This window comes from Mytilus galloprovincialis, chromosome 5, assembly GCF_965363235.1.
Source record: "Mytilus galloprovincialis chromosome 5, xbMytGall1.hap1.1, whole genome shotgun sequence".
NCBI classification, from domain to species: Eukaryota; Metazoa; Mollusca; class Bivalvia; order Mytilida; family Mytilidae; genus Mytilus; species Mytilus galloprovincialis.
In genome coordinates, this window is record NC_134842.1 from 24,448,335 (window position 1) to 24,466,282 (window position 17,948).

General features: G+C 30.8%; 1 protein-coding gene across 2 annotated transcripts; it reads left to right on the top strand.

The window, feature by feature from the left end:
* The first annotated feature begins 1,320 nt into the window (after positions 1 to 1,320).
* LOC143075454 (uncharacterized) lies at positions 1,321 to 16,545 on the top strand. 2 transcript variants are annotated; one of them, XM_076250863.1, is made up of 17 exons: positions 1,321 to 1,353; positions 2,257 to 2,293; positions 2,632 to 2,727; positions 3,089 to 3,138; positions 3,642 to 3,717; positions 5,174 to 5,291; positions 5,785 to 5,960; positions 8,853 to 9,068; positions 9,397 to 9,945; positions 10,642 to 10,935; positions 11,326 to 11,499; positions 11,812 to 12,005; positions 13,125 to 13,293; positions 13,892 to 14,095; positions 15,232 to 15,348; positions 15,648 to 15,907; positions 16,371 to 16,545. In XM_076250863.1, exons 4-17 carry the CDS (start codon positions 3,091 to 3,093, stop codon positions 16,452 to 16,454), a joined length of 2,679 nt encoding a protein of 892 aa, XP_076106978.1. In that variant the 5' UTR covers positions 1,321 to 1,353; positions 2,257 to 2,293; positions 2,632 to 2,727; positions 3,089 to 3,090; the 3' UTR covers positions 16,455 to 16,545. The 2 variants fall into 2 exon arrangements, with proteins under 2 accessions (XP_076106978.1, XP_076106976.1); XM_076250861.1 differs by lacking the exon at positions 1,321 to 1,353 and adding an exon at positions 1,370 to 1,466.
* The last annotated feature ends 1,403 nt before the right edge of the window (positions 16,546 to 17,948 follow it).

The following is a 17,948-nucleotide window of genomic DNA, read 5'->3' on the forward strand; positions in this document are numbered from 1 at the left end:
TAGACATATCTTTAGGGCAATTAAAGTTAAATCGAAACATATGAAAAAAACCACAGCTTATGCAAAAGTGGAACATGTGGATCAAAACATGATAATTCTTTCAGAGCACCTGTTATAACCATACATTTTTGTCTTATTTTGTTATGTAGTGTTTTGTAGGCTGTGGTTTTTGTGTTCGTCGCTATTTTTTGGTGATTGTATCGGTCTCTCATCGAATTGTTGGTTTTGATTTTGATATTGTCGGATAAACCACCACTGTGAATGACTAACAATTAGTGTAGGAAGAATATAAGGGGCTTTGAAAAGGCAAGCTTTCTCTGCCCTAACCACTCTACGGTTCCTGGTGTTGCAAAATATATATTAGATCTAGGAGCATGATAATTTGTAAGTAGAGCATGTTCAAGAGTTGCTGCACCTTGTCATAATTATGTTTATATTCGTGTTATTCTCATTGCCATATTTTTATGTACACGGACGAAATATATTTGAATTGAGTTACGATACTGCCTACATGTATATAAAGAGCTCAGTATAATTTTAGTATTGACTTTTGTTGAAACCAGGAAATGTCTTAAAGCTTCGTATTTTTATATTGTACTATTGACAAATGCACATCAACCCCTTATTTACAATATAATTGGGAATAGAAGCATATCAGTTGATTTGTTTTAATACTATGCTGCTACAGTAACAATTGAAAAGTTTTAGATTAACCAGCAACATTGCATGAACTTAAACAAGAACAAAATTGATAAACTGAAAAAATATTCTTCACTCTTAATGTTTAACATTATTATCAAGATTATTGTACTAGTGTGACATGTAAAATGATTTGTATATTAATTTCTTATGTTATTTTCTATACTTACTAAATTAATTTAACTTTATGTGTAGCAAATAGAACAGTAATTTACCGATATTTCAATGTGTTATCATAGTCATTCATAATATTACAAAAAATACTACAAAATATGAAAAAATAAATATTCAGTTTAAAAAAATAAAATAATTAAAGAACAATTTCTTGATGCACGTTGTAGTATGATGATGCACATTTATATGCAAATGTAGAGTATACCTCTGTAGCTTTCCATGTCATAACAAGATAATCTTAAGGGAAAGTTGTATGACGGCAATGTTGTGTTTGCTCGTTTCCGATACAGGGTGTGAATGATATCATTCGGCATGTGTGGATACCAATGGAAAGTCAAAGATACGAGATATAAACACCCGGTTAATTGACAAACAATTTGTCATAGAAGGAAAGTAATGCTTATTGATATATGGAAACTGAAATCAAGTTAAACCCTTATAAATGAGATTATAATTTGACAAGTTTACGTCAGGATCCAGGTATAAAATTGAACCTTTTCCTTATTTCTGTCACTTTAAATTTATAGACAAACAAAATGAACTTTGCAAATTTAATATCTGGATTCTGCATTATTTGTGGAATATCATTGCAGGTTTGTTTTTTTATAAATATTCAAGGAATGATATTTTTGACCATTTTAATTCATTTGCATAAATTAATCACGTTTCATTTAGTCGAACTTATATTGCTGTTTTGAAATATTTTCATTAAATAATATCATTACAATTTTTTTTATGCATTAAATGGTTGGTTGTTTCATTTAATTGTTTTTACTGTCTGCCGAGCAGAAATATCTACTTTTATGCAAACATTTTATTTCAATAAAAATAGCACTTTATAATTGTTCTTTTGAAATAGCTTTAATTAACTTTAAGTACTTGATTTTTTTTTATTCGATGAGTCTTTTGGAAAGGAATTGAACGTCGGGCGTACTATTCTTTTTTATTTCTGGTATCTATCAATAGTTTATAGTCAAAATGAAATAATGCTTTTCGAATTAACTTCCCTTTTCTGACGATTTAATTATAGGAATTAGTTTTTTGAAGATGCCTGATTATCTGCATAAGATGAAGTTCATACATGCCATTATTTTGTTTTTCAAACACGAATGAGATATTTTCGCATAATTAAATGTCTTTTATTTACATAGAAATAATGAATATCAATGTTACAACAGGCACAAATGCGAGATGCATGGTTAATTTCTGGGTAAAATGTATTGTGCATTCGAATTAATGTTATATATGATTAGAGTTCATGTCGAAAGACAATCCAATATGATGGACAGGAAAGAGATAATAAGATTCTAGATCAGCAAATTCCACATGCTTCAATTTTGATAATAATTTAAATAGTTGAATTTTTATCTATTTTTTCTACAGGTCACAGATTCCAGATTCTCAAGAAATTCAACATTAGGTAAATAATTTGTTCAATGCCAATTTAATATGTTTATATACTAAAGTAAAACAGTATAAGGTATGACATACATGAATGGTAATATGCTTATACAAATACTACTGGTTAACGACACTTGAGAACGACTAACATTGTATATATGATAATTTGAAATAAAAATTGTTTGGATTCATAAAATATCGTGATGTTAATCTATTTTTCAAGTTAAAATTTTCTCAAGAAACAATGTTACTTTCAGAAAATTATGCAAAAATAAACACACGTCTGAACCAAAATTTACTCGGCAGTATCTTAACCTAACTTGCGGATGACTATAACATTTTCATTATACTTTTCAGATAACTACCTGCAACGTAAACTACAGTCAATAACAAGATGGCTTGATAGTAGGAAAGATTCCACTATATTCGATTATATTTATCAAGTTAATTATGGTAAGTCTCATTATTGTATTTCGAAAGGTAGAAGACACATAGTATTCAGCTTATTTTCTTGTCATGTAGATGTTCTTTTGTCATTTCGTTTACATGCATTTAGACATTATATTTTATCGACATGCCTAGCCTAGACTTTTAACATGAGACAAAACATACAACATGATAGAACCCATGTATAACATCAATTACCGACAATGATTTTGTTTGGTGCCGTGACTATATAAAGTCAAGATTTTGCTAGAGTAGTATATATAATTATAGTTCTTTTTTTTAGATGAATATAAAAGGGAACAAGTCTTAGTAATTAAAACTTAATAAATCATAACAATTTATTAGCTTATTCTTATTTCAATTTCAGGAATGGGCTTAAATCTTTTTCAAGGTGATATAAAAGGATATAATCCACGAGTGAGTACAATGCACATAAAGTTTTAAAAATATTTCTGTTTTATACATGCAGTTTATTAAAACATGATACACATTGATATGTTATATTGTTGACGTATTCTTTTATCGATCTTTAAAGAGGGAACTGTATGTATTTTGTATAGAGTTTTCACTATCCACTATTGTTTTGCTGTCTAAAAACTCATCAATGATTCCAGGCAAACAATTTTCCTACAAACAACGGCATCATGTAGACTAACCAGATGCGCTCGAATGAGAACAGCAGCAAACCAAAGCAATTAAGAAATTAAAGAAATCACGATAAAAATATAATTTGCAATAGATACAAAAAAAAGAGACAAAAGACAGCTATTTTAACATTATAAGTAGAAAAGGCTGCACAGAAATAAGAAACCATATTTAGAATTGATTAGAAAGTTAAAACATAGTTAAATGCTTTAGTATCAAATTCAATTTGAAGAAATTTTGTTTATCAATAGTTTTTTCTCTTTCTTTTCAAATAGCACAGAACAGCTGTAAGAGATCAAACATATCTGTGGAATACTCGCGTCATACCGTACTCATTCGATCCGTCTTTTGGTAAGTTTTACTTATCAATACTTTTAGAATCCAATTATGTGCTGATATCAGTGACATCAATAGTCTGTCGTTATAAACCGGTGTAATATGTTTTACTTATTCTAATTAGAATTATGTTTCTCCCAAAACACAATGTAATCCCGGGCAGACTAAATCCTCTTTATTACGATAGCCTATTTCGTAATCTTTTAGTGATTACGCTCTGAAATGTTTACAGAATGTGCCAATTTAGTTTTGGTATTCTTTTGTAAATTATGACAAGACTGAAGTATACAATGTCGACTGCTACATTCGTATACATCTTGGAATATGCAGTGTGGGGTAAGTATGACATATACTGAACTAGAACACATTTTTTTAGGGGCTAGCTGATGCCGACCTCCGGGTACGGGATTTTCTCGCTGCGTTGAAGATCCATTGGTGGCCTTCGGCTTTTATCTGCTCTTTGATCGGGTTGTTGTCACTTTGACACATTCCACATTTCCATTCTCACTTTTAGTTATATGGTTTTAAGGGTCAGAACATATGTAGCTGAATAAATGTCATTTGAATAGATGTCTGTTGACAACAAAAACATATGAACAAATAGAGACAGTAGTTAGGTTCCATTAGGTTGCCGCACAGTCTCAGCTGAAACATGACTTGAGATGTTGGAAATAGTGTTTTTTTTATATTTTTGATATCAGTTACAACATTTACGATGTTAACAGAATCATTTTTACACAAATAATCCAAGAAATTATATTTTTAATAATGTTTCCTAATGCAAAAATAAGATTGCAAAATGTTTCGCATAATGACGTCGACCTTTAATGAGAAAATGTGGGTTTCTTCCGTATACGATCATTTAAGTATATGGCTTTTCATGCATTGCAGATTTTGATAGTTTTATGAAGTAGTTTATTTTTTTATCACACACATAAATGATAAATGACAAAGCTACTCAATCTTAAACGTAATATATATTACCTTTAGTCTAACCCTTAACCTTCTTTGTATGTGATACCTGACCTTATAAAGTAAAAACAAAATTCAAATGTGTTGACAATACGCATTGTATTTCGGTCAATGATGAAAAAGAAGTGAAATAACAACAAATTACCGAACTCTGAGGAAAATTCAAAAAGAAATGTTCCATATCAAATTCCAAAATCAAACACAAATCAAACGAATTGAAAACAACTATCATATTCATGATTTGAAACACACATATCCTTATGTATTGAAATGGTGGTTTTACCTGGTTTTATAGCTAGCAAACCCTCTCACTTGCATGACATGGCGTTGTCAGTTTGTTTTAAATTTATCAGTTTGACTGTCCCTTTGGTATATTTCGTCCCTCTTTTGCATACAACTCCATTATATGGATTACAAATTGTGATCAAAACAAACAGACATAATTGGTAACAATTTATAACATTTTCTTCGATGACAAGAAATAATATTTATGTTTTAGCTCCTGATGCAAGACAAGATGTTCTCAAAGCAATATCGCAATATCATGACAAAACTTGTCTCAGATTTATACCAAGGACAGATCAGTATGATTACATTGTATTCAAACATATATCTGGGTAAGAATTAGACAAGTACATACATGTGAAAATATTCTTTATTCTTAAATAGTCATATGATTAATGTTGACTCTTACCCTTCATTTCGTCTTCGTGATATATTTCTAATAAAATCTGGTTAGGATTGTGCATGATATTTTGAAAATGATTTAATGATCGAAAGCAGATTTTGTTTTTAAATATACTTCTTAAACGTACTTTGTATTATATAAAGAAACATTGTCTTTATTTATGCAATCTTATATGACCAATATAATTGCAAAAATTAACAACATCTTATGTTCTATTATACTTTTATTGTCAGACCATTTTCAATATCGTTTATAGGTGATAATTGTTTGCCTTTGTAATACTTTGGCTATTGAAATTTGCTGAGTTTATTTTGAAATAAAATTTGTTATTATTTGCCCTTTGTACCATCAAATTTGTTATATTCTGTTATTTTTTGGTGATTTGGGAAGGAAGTTAAATATGCTTTACTTTTATTTTACAGTTGTTATTCAAATATTGGAAGACAGGGAGGACCACAAGATATATCATTAATGAGTCCTTGTTTAAGGATGGGCACTGCAATTCATGAAATGATGCACGCATTAGGATTTTGGCATGAACAAAGTAGACCTGATCGGGACTCCTGGGTGAAAGTCATTTTTGCAAATATAGAAAAAGGTATATATGTTACAGTAAATAGGTGAAATTAGGAATTACATGTAATTACTAAACACATTTCAGTAAATACCTGTAATTACTAGCCAATTTAGTAATTACATGTATTTACTAGTTGTTTCAGTGATTACTGGTATTCACTGATTTTCTTTGTCATTTTTACAGCTATTTACTAACTTGATATTTTTGTCTTAAAATTAAAGATATAATCAAAGATACAAAATAAGAAAGTAAAAGGGAAGATATTTTAGGGCTGAAGGATTACTGAATATGAGGCACACCTTTAGTGGTTGTGAATTGAAACTGAAAAAATGGTTGTTTTAATATCATTTGCAGCATGCAAGACAATGATATCAATCCAAAATTGAGATTTACATTTGTGAGAAGTTTATAGGCAACTTTGCCAGCTATTTTTGATGATAAACATTTGATAATGCCAAATTTTGTTGAATAATTCTTAAAAACTCATAATTTATTTATATTGCAATCTTCATCAGGCATACTCTGCTTACTTTATTTGCTTTAATATTTATATTAATCAATTAACTCAAAATCAAGCATATTATGTCCTTTTTAACCTATTTTTAATTTACTTTACATTATGTTTGAAAATTACATTGTAATTGTTTTGCTCATTTTGGGCGCCATGATTGGCAAACAAAAATATTTGTTGTTTGTTGTTTCATATAAACTTGCCCAATGATATAAGTCAAATTCCTTTTACAAAATAGTTTTATTTATGACTTCTTTTGTCAGACTGTTGTGATAAAGCTGACATTATTCACAAACATATTTATACAATTTGATGGTGTTAAGAGTCACATTTCATATTTTTATGTTTCTATTTTTTTATGAGTTTTTGAAGACCACCAAACTCCAGCTAATATACACAACATGTACCTGCAACACAATTTTATTATTGTTTTTTTTTCTGTATAAGACTGATCTTTTGTGGATTGAATAAGCCATTCCTTTTGATTTTATTTCAATGTTGTCATTATGATTATGTTTCTTTTTTTGTCGAGCCTGCGACCTTTGTCGCAAAAAAAGACACAGCAAACTATTCTGTCGTCAACATCATCCACAAGTATTCACTACGTGGTTAAAGGTCTTTAAATTTTGATGACTTTCTTAAATTATCCTGGATTTTTACCAAACGTGAACAGAAGCTTGACTATAATTATGAGATAATTTTCAAAAAGTAAATTTTGTGAAAATAAAATCAAGTTTTTCCGTATTTTACTTATAAATGGACTCATATTATTTTAGCCTGATCTTCTATAGCTAGAATTACCATACATTTTGATCAGCTTACCATATTACAACATTGTTTTAACAGTTAGTAAATAGGTGTAAAAATTCATTTTGAAATTAGTAATTACTGGTAATAACTGGGCCGTTTCAGGAATTACTTGTATTTACTAAGTACATCGGAGATTACATGTAATTCCTAAATTTCAGTTATTACATGTAATTCCTTATTTCACCTATTTACTGTAACATATATATATATAACTTAATAAAATGTCTGTTTTTTTTAAATTAAAAAGGGAAAACAAATCCCGAACATTCGATAATGTTCAGAAAGACTCTTAAATTTAAATTGCGCTTTTATCATTTAAATTGATGCGACTATTTTGTATGAATTCCTTTCACAAAAGGGTCTTAATGGTCTGAATCTGTTTTTCTTAAAATGATTGTTTTAAACTTTATCAAAATTTTTTAGGATATAAAATTATAGTACTTATTTATCTTTTATACTGTCTTAACTTAAGTATGAGTAAAATTATTTTGATAATAACACAATCTCATGAAGATACATGCTGCAGAGATGATTATTTTGTATTTACTTTTTCATTAACAAATTCTTACTCAAACTAGATGCTTATCTTTATTGGGGATTAAAGTGGTCATGATATTCCGGAATACGCCATGTACAAATATAAACAAAGGTTAAAAGTGACAATAACGTGGTTGAAATCTATAAATAAACATGAACGAGGGATGATAAGTTGATAACGTCTTAAAAGAATGATCCAAACATCCATATTTAGCACATACTTAAATCCTCAAGTAATTGTTGACATTTTATACATGATGATAGGAGAGCAAATACACGAGTTATTTTATAAGTCACCATGATTTGTTTCGGATTGTTATATAATTACAAAAATAAACAGAAAGAACTTTAGTGACATTTAAAATGATAAAATTAAATCATGATAAGAAGAAATGTAGTTACCTTCAGTTGGACAGCTATCTTCCTTTAAATAATTTTTCTCTGCATTCTGTTATGAAGAAACTAGCTTTCATTAGTTGAAAGATAATCATCATCGGACTTATCGAACAAAGATGAAATCAAAATAAAAAATAAGCTGAGACATTATGTCATCCTTTGTAATTTCCTCTTTTATATAAAAACTTTAAAAAAAAAACAACTTTCAAAAATCAAGATAAACAAATAGCGCATCATCTTGAATAGAAATTATCTTGATTATGTAAAAATAAAAAAATCTCAAATTTCTAACAACCAAATAACATCTTAATGAAACTTATTATATACCATCCTGTAATCATTTATCTTCAATTTGATTTAAATACAATATACAAAAAAAAATGCCTACCATAGAATAAAAGGTCAATACGAAAAAAACTTGTTAAAACCAAAAATAAATGCTACTGCTACGTTTATACTTTTAGGAATGTTGGTGCGCAATGCTCTTCAACTTCGTACTTTTTTTGGTCATTTTAACTTTTTTGGATTCGAGCGTCACTTATGAGTCTTTTGTAGACGAAACGCGCGTCTGGCATAAATAATAAAAAAAAATAATCCTGGTATCTATGATGAGGTTATTTAACTATAAGTTAACTGTACAATATCATGATTTGTTTCAGGGAAATCATTTAACTTTGACAAACTATCAGTAGATGAAGTTGATACTCTTGGTGTGCAATACGACTACGGAAGTATAATGCATTACTCAAAATACTCATTCAGTAAAAATGGAAATCCAACTATACAGCCCATCAGAAATACTAATGCTGAGATTGGACAACGAGATGGACTTAGTGATCTAGATATAAAGAGGATCAACACTCTCTACCGATGTGGTAGGCGTCAACTTCTTAATATATATCTCTTTCTCTCTCTCTTTTCTCTCTCCAGAGATAATTCTATTTATTTAATGTGGTGTTATTGTATAAGACAACCACCAAACAAAGATGTATGCAACTCAATGTTACTTTTTTGGCAGTTCTTACTTAAAGTATGAAAAACAATCTTGTTTTGATCTCCTTATAGTTCAATGTCAAACATTAAACTCCTTCTCCGATGTATTTATGTACTTTTGGATTAGGTATTTAGTAAAATCAATAACTATCGTTTTGTCATAGTCTATGATTTTTGTTACCTAATGTAAATAAAATAATTATATTGCAGATATAAGTATACCTGACCAGTTTCTTCCAACTACCTCAAAACCAACATTACCACCTCAGACGCAACCGTTAGCAACTCAGCCGACCACCAAACAACCGACACCGGCATTACCAACCAAGACAACTACTCAAAAACCGACAACACCGTTACCAACCAAACCATCTACACAACAGCCGACACCACCATTACCAAGCAAGCCAACTACTCAACAACAAACACAACCAACACAAACCAAACTAACAACTGAATCAAAAACACCGCAAACATTACAAAAAACACCAACACCTCAACCGACGATGAAACCAACACCAACACAGCAGCCTCCATCACCAACAACTGTGAAGACAACTTTGGTGCCTACACTACAACCAACACTATCTCCAACACCGAGACCGACACCAGGACAGATAGGATGGTCTTCTTGGTCTTTTTATACACCATGTGATCTGCAGTGTCAACGTAAAAGATATAGATTCTGCTTCAATTTGAACAGCAAATACTGTCCTGGAGCTAATTCTCAGACTGCTGTATGTGGAAAACCTTGCAAACGTATGTTTTATATCTCTTTTCTATAGATTATATTCACATATTGTTACTATGTATAGAAGTAATATCAAACCTGAAGATTTGTAAATGCCAATCCAATTATCTGCTTGGTTGGTTTGATAGATTATTAGTATATTCAAAGGCTTATCTGACAGTCGAAACCCTTCATTTACCTTCTCATGAGTTACACGTGTACCTGCATGTATTTCGACTCATGTCTGTATTCAGGCAACATGACAGTCGTCATGCTGCAACTTACAGACATTTCATTTCCTATGACAACCATTCTGATGTTTTCAAACAAATATCAGACAATCAAATTCACAACGGATCGGCAACTTACTCAGTTAACCAATTGTAACAACAATGACATACATAATTTTGTAAAAAAGTCGTCTTATAAGTGCAGGTTTTAAAACATCAACAGTTTGCCGATGCTTAAATTATGTTGTCGACGAAAGACAATTCAACGACTAGCTAAGTATTTTTTTTTTAACTTGCCTTTAATTTTAGTTTGTCATTTTAATGGATTGAGAATAAAAAACCACACACACATGGAGCTATCAAGACATTGTTTACACATAAAGAGACATCAATTGCAAAAGCATTTTTTTAAAAGTCTAGTGAGAAATTCTATGACCTTCATTTTTTATGAGTTATCAAAGTTTACTTATCTTGTTTAATTTTATTTGTTTACAGCGGCATCATACTTAGGATGCTGGAAAATTAACTTGGGTAATTTATCCATCCCGTCCATCGAGGGTAAATACCCTGATCTTACAGATAACTACCAAGCCCGGACAGCAGCTGTTCGGAAGTGTGCTGATGTAGCATCTGTTAAAGGATATACTGTATTTGCATTGTTTGACTTCGGAATGTGTTTGACCGGGCCAAATGCAGTGAAGGCATTTAGTCAATATGGTCCTTCTACAGATTGTGGCTACAGAGGAAAAGGTGGATCCACTGGGATTAGTGTGTACTCTTTTCAAAAAGGTAATTCTGGTATAAATTGTAGATAGCACTTACACATATTTTTCAAATGCTTAAGCATTACACAAAGGAATGAGACCAAGATTTTCATGCGTACAGAATAACTGGACGACTTGATACGAACCTATCCATTTTCAGGATAAGTCAATATGGGGTACGTGAGGATACACAACTATCCATTCTGTAAATGCTTCCATCAGTTTTTCATACTGTACATCCCAACATCTCTACTCGAGAAAGGTTGTAACTATCACATACAAAACATTCACCAGAAGAAATCACAGATTTACAGTTTACGTCTGTTTATTCCAAGAAAAGTAATGCATTACATTTAAAAACCGTACGTCAGAAAGTCTTAATTAAATGAAAAAATCAATGAAATATGTTTTACAGATATTGATGGTCAGTACGGTCTATGGACAGATTGGGGACAATGCACCAGGACATGTGGTGGTGGTGAACAATATCGTTATAGACAGTGTAATAATCCACCTCCAATAGGCGAAGGAGCACCCTGTAAAGGACCAGGCCAACAACTTCGACCTTGCAACAACGAGCTTTGTAGTAGTAAGCATTAAATCATTCGGGTTATACTAAGTATATTCCATTATTATAAGGGGGAAAAGATCATCTCAAGCTAATACTGAAGACTGAGTTTGAGCATTTATAATTTTTGGATCAACAATTGGAATTTACACCAAAATTTTTAATTTGTAGCATATTGCATTAGCATTTCTAAAGACAAAAGTTATAAAGATTTTGCTCTGTATAAACATTTGGGAGGTAATGATATTAGCTTAACTAACATTCACCATCAATATTATATCAGACTGACTGATTCGATACAATATTAATGACCCTTTTTTTTTCAATTCACAGCTGATGCTAAATGCGGTGTTAAGTATTACATGGGCATGCCAGGAACAAGCGGCAAAATCCACCTATCAAATTACGACAACTATATGACATGTGATTACAAAATAGAGACAGTTGACGCTAATACCACCATTTCATTGGCCTTTTCAAGAATTGATATTGAATATAGTCGAGGATGTTTGTATGATATAATGACTGTACGTATACAGAGTGTGAATATGCTAAAATGAATTATCTTTAACTTTGATTTCAAGTCATAATTTATTCATGTTCTAGTAAATTGAAGATTTATAAACCGACTGTGATCAGAAGACATATGTGAACTGTTTCTAACGATCTTTTGAAAATATACCTTTTGTAAGAATCAACAAAAGTAAGCGTCTTCTGCTATGTTTACAGCATGCGAATTCCGATTTAGTTAAAAGTGCACGACAGGAAATAGAAGAAATTCGATAAATATCCAAATCAATCAAATACTATGATATACTAAAACATGTCTTTCATGAGTCAAGATACAGACAAATCATATCGTCCAACCAATTCATCGTTCTTCTTCATAATCGTACTAGATATATTTTGGTTTTAAGAGCATATCTCTGTAAATGAAGTATGTATAATGTAAACATGCTCACTCGAAATGTATTTAGATCTGAGATTGCCATACATCTAGGCAGAGAATATATTACTATTAAGTTAAAGCGTGATACTTTCCGTACACGAGAAATCAAATTAAAAGCACAATTACGTCCGAATGTTACAAAGTATATATACATACTGCACATCAAAACATATATTGCCTTATAAAAAGGAATTCAATTGCGAAAAGCAGAGGTTGGTGTTATAATATTTATACAGTCTTGTCCAATCTTGGGTAGTTCTCTATAGGATTTGTATATCAAATGAAATACATTGTCAAAAGTTATATTTTTAATGTTAATGTTAAAATTCGGAAACAACAACACTGCACATCATTAACTCTATATTGCTTAGCTGGATTTGGCAAAACGTTTAGGAATTTGGTCCTCAATGCTCTTCAACTTCGTACTTTATTTGGCCTTTTTAACTTTTTTGGATTCGAGCGTCCCTGATGAGTCTTTTGTAGACGAAACGCGCGTCTGACGTATATACAAAATTTAGTCCTGGTTATGATGAGTTTATTTGCAACCAAGCAGTGTTATCCCCCATGAAGGATATTTGTCATACACATTTGTTGTTTAATACAGGATATTTAAAATATGAAGATATACAGCATACACTTTTATGAATGTTGTCAATTTGAAAGTATTTGTAAATATTATTTAACTTGTTATCTATAGATATACGATGGACCAGATCAGTTGTCAACACCAATAGGAGAATTTTGTGGAAGCAATCGACCCATTCCATTTGAATCATCGTCTAACTCCTTATATTTACTATTTCAATCTGATGCGACTGGAACCGCTGGCGGATATACAATTGAGTACACAATCAACAGCCGAACACGTAAGTTGTAAGGTGTCGAATAAAACATGAAAAATCACAGTTTGTAAAGACGAAACTAAATGTTTAATACAAAAGTGATATACAAATGTATAGATACTATTTTAATAATCCAGACATAAAGGAATAAACAAATGGATAAACAAACAATATCTTCGTGTACATTGATACAAACTTTCAAAATTGAAAAAAAATAATGGGGAAAATGGTGCTCAGGAATTTAGTAATACTGTTTTGATGAAATACAGGGCTTATGATTATATAAGACTCGTCAGCTCTTTTACAGAACTTAGATAAGTTTTTCCACTTTGCAGATATTTCAAATTTTTAGTGCGCTTCGTACGATCATTTTAGATTCGAAATGTATTGATAGTTTTCTGTCAATGTTAATAAATTTCAACCCTTTAATCTCAATAACATTGCTTTTCTTTTTACAAGCATATGCAAATTTCGTGTTTTCAATGCAAATAAATTACTGGTTTTGCATCATTCCATGTGATCTATAAGAATGTTAATCGAGGTTTTGATTTTTATGACTACTTTCACACCCATCTTTGACACATAATTATGTGTGTTTCATACTTTTTTATATTTTGTCTAGGAAAAGCCTGTACACAGATACAACAACCAGCACACTCTGTGGCGATAGGAACTTCTAATTTTGTTGGTGACAATGTAGTATTTGTGTGTGACCCCGGATATAGAATGCTCGGGACGTCGGCAGTTACATGTGTTGACCAAAAAGGATTTGCGGTGTGGTCTGACAGAACACCATTTTGCATTAGAAGATTTAAACGCAGTGCATGTACGTAGAAGCATTTAAAATGCTACGAATTTGTTGAATGAAACATTTTCAAACTGAACCCTATACAAACCTCATACTAGTACATCGAAAGGTGAACACTTGTATTAACACAAATCGGGAAATTATAAAAAAAAAAAGTTAACCCTATGATAGCATTACAGATGTTTCCAATTAAAACCTTAATTTCTTTAGAAGCTCAGCTATCGGATATCACTGTATTTCAATAAAGTTCCATTTCCGGAGAACACCTCCGTTTTTTTTATGGGATTCGTCTTTCTCAGTCTTTAGTTTTATAGGTTGTCGTTTGGTCGGTTTCCATTTTTTGCTATGACGTTGTCAGTTTGTCGTCGACTAATGAGTTCAATATCTTTTATTTCTCTTATACCAATATAATATGTTTTTTACTCGGTATTTCTTTTGATAATTGCAATTTATTATGTCTGTTTTGTTCACGCATCGTTGTAAATATAACGAAATTTGATGCCATTGTCGTACAAGTGACAGGTTAAGCGCTAATCCATGAAAGCCCATCCACCCAATATGAACAGAAACTCTACATCTGATAGGTCTTAATTTTTTTAGATCTGATAGGTAGTTTTTCATGATGTTTTTTTGTGATACGTATCAAAACAAATCTCCCCATCCTTCCCCACCTGTCAGAAATTAACTGGAATGGTCCATTGGGAAGCTGAAATCATCACTTCGTAAATTTTACGTACGCCATCTCGAGTTGGTTTACCGTTATGGAATATATCTGTTATAAAGATGATATCGGATATGTTCCTTATGTTCCCGTTCCTTGTTCACGAACGTGACCTACCGAATTAAGACTTTTTACCTTTATTTTTGACATTTTTACCTAGTGTGTCTGTTTGTTTTGTTCACGCATCATTTTCAAAATTAATACATTTGATGCGACTGTCGTAAAAGTGAGAGGTTTAGCGCTATAAAACCAGGTTCAATCCACCATTTTCTACATTTGAAAATGCCTGTACCAAGTAAGGAATATGACAGTTGTTGTGTATTCGTTTGATGTTTTTTTGTCATTTGATTTTGCCATGTAATTAGGGACTTTCCGATTGAATTTTCCTCGAAGTTCAGTATTTTTGTGATTTTAATTTTTAATATTTTTGCAGATATGCCAGTGATAGAATACTGTAACTTCGAAGGAAACTTGTGTGGATTCCAAAATGGGGAAGATGATGACTTGGATTGGGATGTTGAACGAACTTTGAACTTGGAAAATAAACAAGGTATATATGTCAAGAGAGAGAATACCAAGGGAACAAAAAACTGATATCGAAGAAATAAACACATTTTACAAAACAAAAACGCCTTCCAAAATATCATTTTGATAAAAGTCAATACTGCACCAGGTAGAACCTAATTCGTATGGTTACAACTACGTCCAGTTATAAAAGTTTCGATTTTTTACATTAAATAACAAATGTATTGTTTTGTTTAACCAAACACAATCATTTCTACTGCACCAACCAGTAACCTAACAAGACACCTGACATAAAGAATAATACATTAATGCTTATAATTTCAGAGTTTTATTTAAAGACAACATCAGCTAAAACACAGGCGCCAGGAGACAAAGGAAAAATTCGATCAAAAGTTTATGAAAGTTCAGGCGAAACATGCGTTCATTTTTCATACAGATTATTAGGAAATGATAACACTCTCATCAAACTTTATATAGAAGATAACCATAAAGAGCAACAGATACTGCTTTGGACAGGAACTGCAAATGAATATGAATTATGGACAGAGCATAAAACTTTTGTCTTTATAAATAATGAGTTTAGGGTAGGTATAGACACAATTACTTTAATCTTAAATTTGACTAAGTAAAAGATAAATAAAGATGAACTCAAACCTCTCGATGATTCAAAAAGAGTTCTGAAGTACTTTATCATAGTCATTATATTTTCAATATTTCAATTTTTCATTGTTTTACTCATACAAAACCATAGCAAATATTAATTTTAAGAGCGAACTTGTAGACAGTTTATCCTAAAAGAAAAACCATTGGTTCAAGTGTGGTTCTTATTCATAACGGCTAGGTCAGTAATAATTTTAGTGTTCTGTAAATCATAAAGGGTTTTCAACAATGCACAAGTAGAGCTTTTGCTTTGGTTAAATCTTCCAGACATATATATTCAACATGTTTATATAACAATTTATGCATGATTACTATATAATAAAGCTAATGTTAAAAAACAAAAATGAAATATCTATTGGATAAATCTGAATGATATTGTTTTTCCAGATTGTATTTGAATACATCGTTGGTGAAACAGTTTACAGTTCAGCAGAAATTGACAATATAACAGTGAAAGAAGGGCCATGTTGATCTTAAACATAGCTATGACGCCAAGCCATGTGCAGACTTGTAGATTGTTATATGTTATTGTAAAATGTTATCAAATAAAAATAAAACTCAATATAGTTGTTGTGTCCGAATCCATTTTCTAGATATGTTTCGTCTATTATTGGTAAATAAAGGTTATATGAATTGTATGATACTGAAGACTTTTCCTGGAAATATCTTTGTAAGAAACTCATACATACCAAATGAAATGCAGTGATATTTAAATAACTATCGAACTAAGTATAAAACAAAATTAAGTGTCAGTTATGCATTTGCTTATACGCAGACACTATATGTCTGGGCATATAAGTTTATCCCATAAATAACGTGTTCTTGTATAACTCAATAGTTCTTAAATACAAATCTTATGCAAAAATAAAGCGTACATTTAACATTAGACAGATACTCTTTAACGTCAAAATTTGTTTTGTTTTCAACATCTTTGGACCAATTGAAGTCGTATGTATACAAAACGGGCATATCTAGCACTGAATGATAACCAGACTTTGATTAGTTTTGAAAAACCTGTAGAATAATAATTTGCCCAAATCTGGGACTGTTTTTGTATGGTACTTGCAGGATATATGGAATTATAATATCAAACGTAAGAAAGCCCAAACAAGAGAGTATGTAGACTTTAGCATTAATGAGGACAAACAGTTTTATTAACATAAGAGAGAGAAAAAACTTATTTAAAATATCATTGCTGGGTATACACAATTACCAAGATATTCATGTAATGATCGAGAGTAAATAAACTCATCATAGATACAAGGATTTAATTTTGTATTTACGCCAGACACGAGTTTCGTCTACAAAAAACTTATCAGTCACGCTCAAATCCAAAAAAGTTTAAAAGGCCAAATAAAGTACGAAGTTGAAAAGCATCGAGGACAAAAATTCCTAAACGTTTTGACAAATCCAGCTAAGGTAATCTATTCCTGACGTAGAAAAGCCTTAGTTTTAAAAAAAATCAAACGTTTTGTAAACAGTTACCTTATAAATATGACCATATTAATGATAATTCATTACCTACTGAACTAGCGATACCGAGCGATAAAACAAACAAAAATGTTTGAGATATTTTAAATAAAAAAAATCATTTCTTCAATAAATGTGAAAGGCAGCTGAGGATGTTACATTACCTGGAATTAAAGAAACATGCATATATAGATCTAAGGAAAACACCAAGTCATTAACAAGATACGAATTTGTCAGTTTCTTACTTGGTATATACATTTACATTCTATTTAATAAAGGGTAATAACAAACGTGATCTATACGACATATTAAAATAAAAAAGTTATTTAAACACATTTACATTCTGAACCATTTACACTGATCGATTTAACATTATCAGCAATAGTCTACTTCCCAAGAGTTGCAGAACCATATAATTGTTCTGAATATAATTTATTCTTTAATGTTAGAAAATATTTCTTAGTTTTCTAAAACAGCAAACCATAATAAATCCCA

Excerpts from the sequence above, each read along its gene's own strand:
- LOC143075454 (XM_076250861.1), top strand. The coding sequence starts at position 1,410 with ATGAACTTTGCAAATTTAATATCTGGATTCTGCATTATTTGTGGAATA. Across the intron at positions 11,500-11,811 it reads CAACAACGAGCTTTGTAGTA|CTGATGCTAAATGCGGTGTT; the intron begins GTAAGCATTAAA and ends TTCAATTCACAG. Across the intron at positions 15,908-16,370 it reads TTATAAATAATGAGTTTAGG|ATTGTATTTGAATACATCGT; the intron begins GTAGGTATAGAC and ends TTGTTTTTCCAG.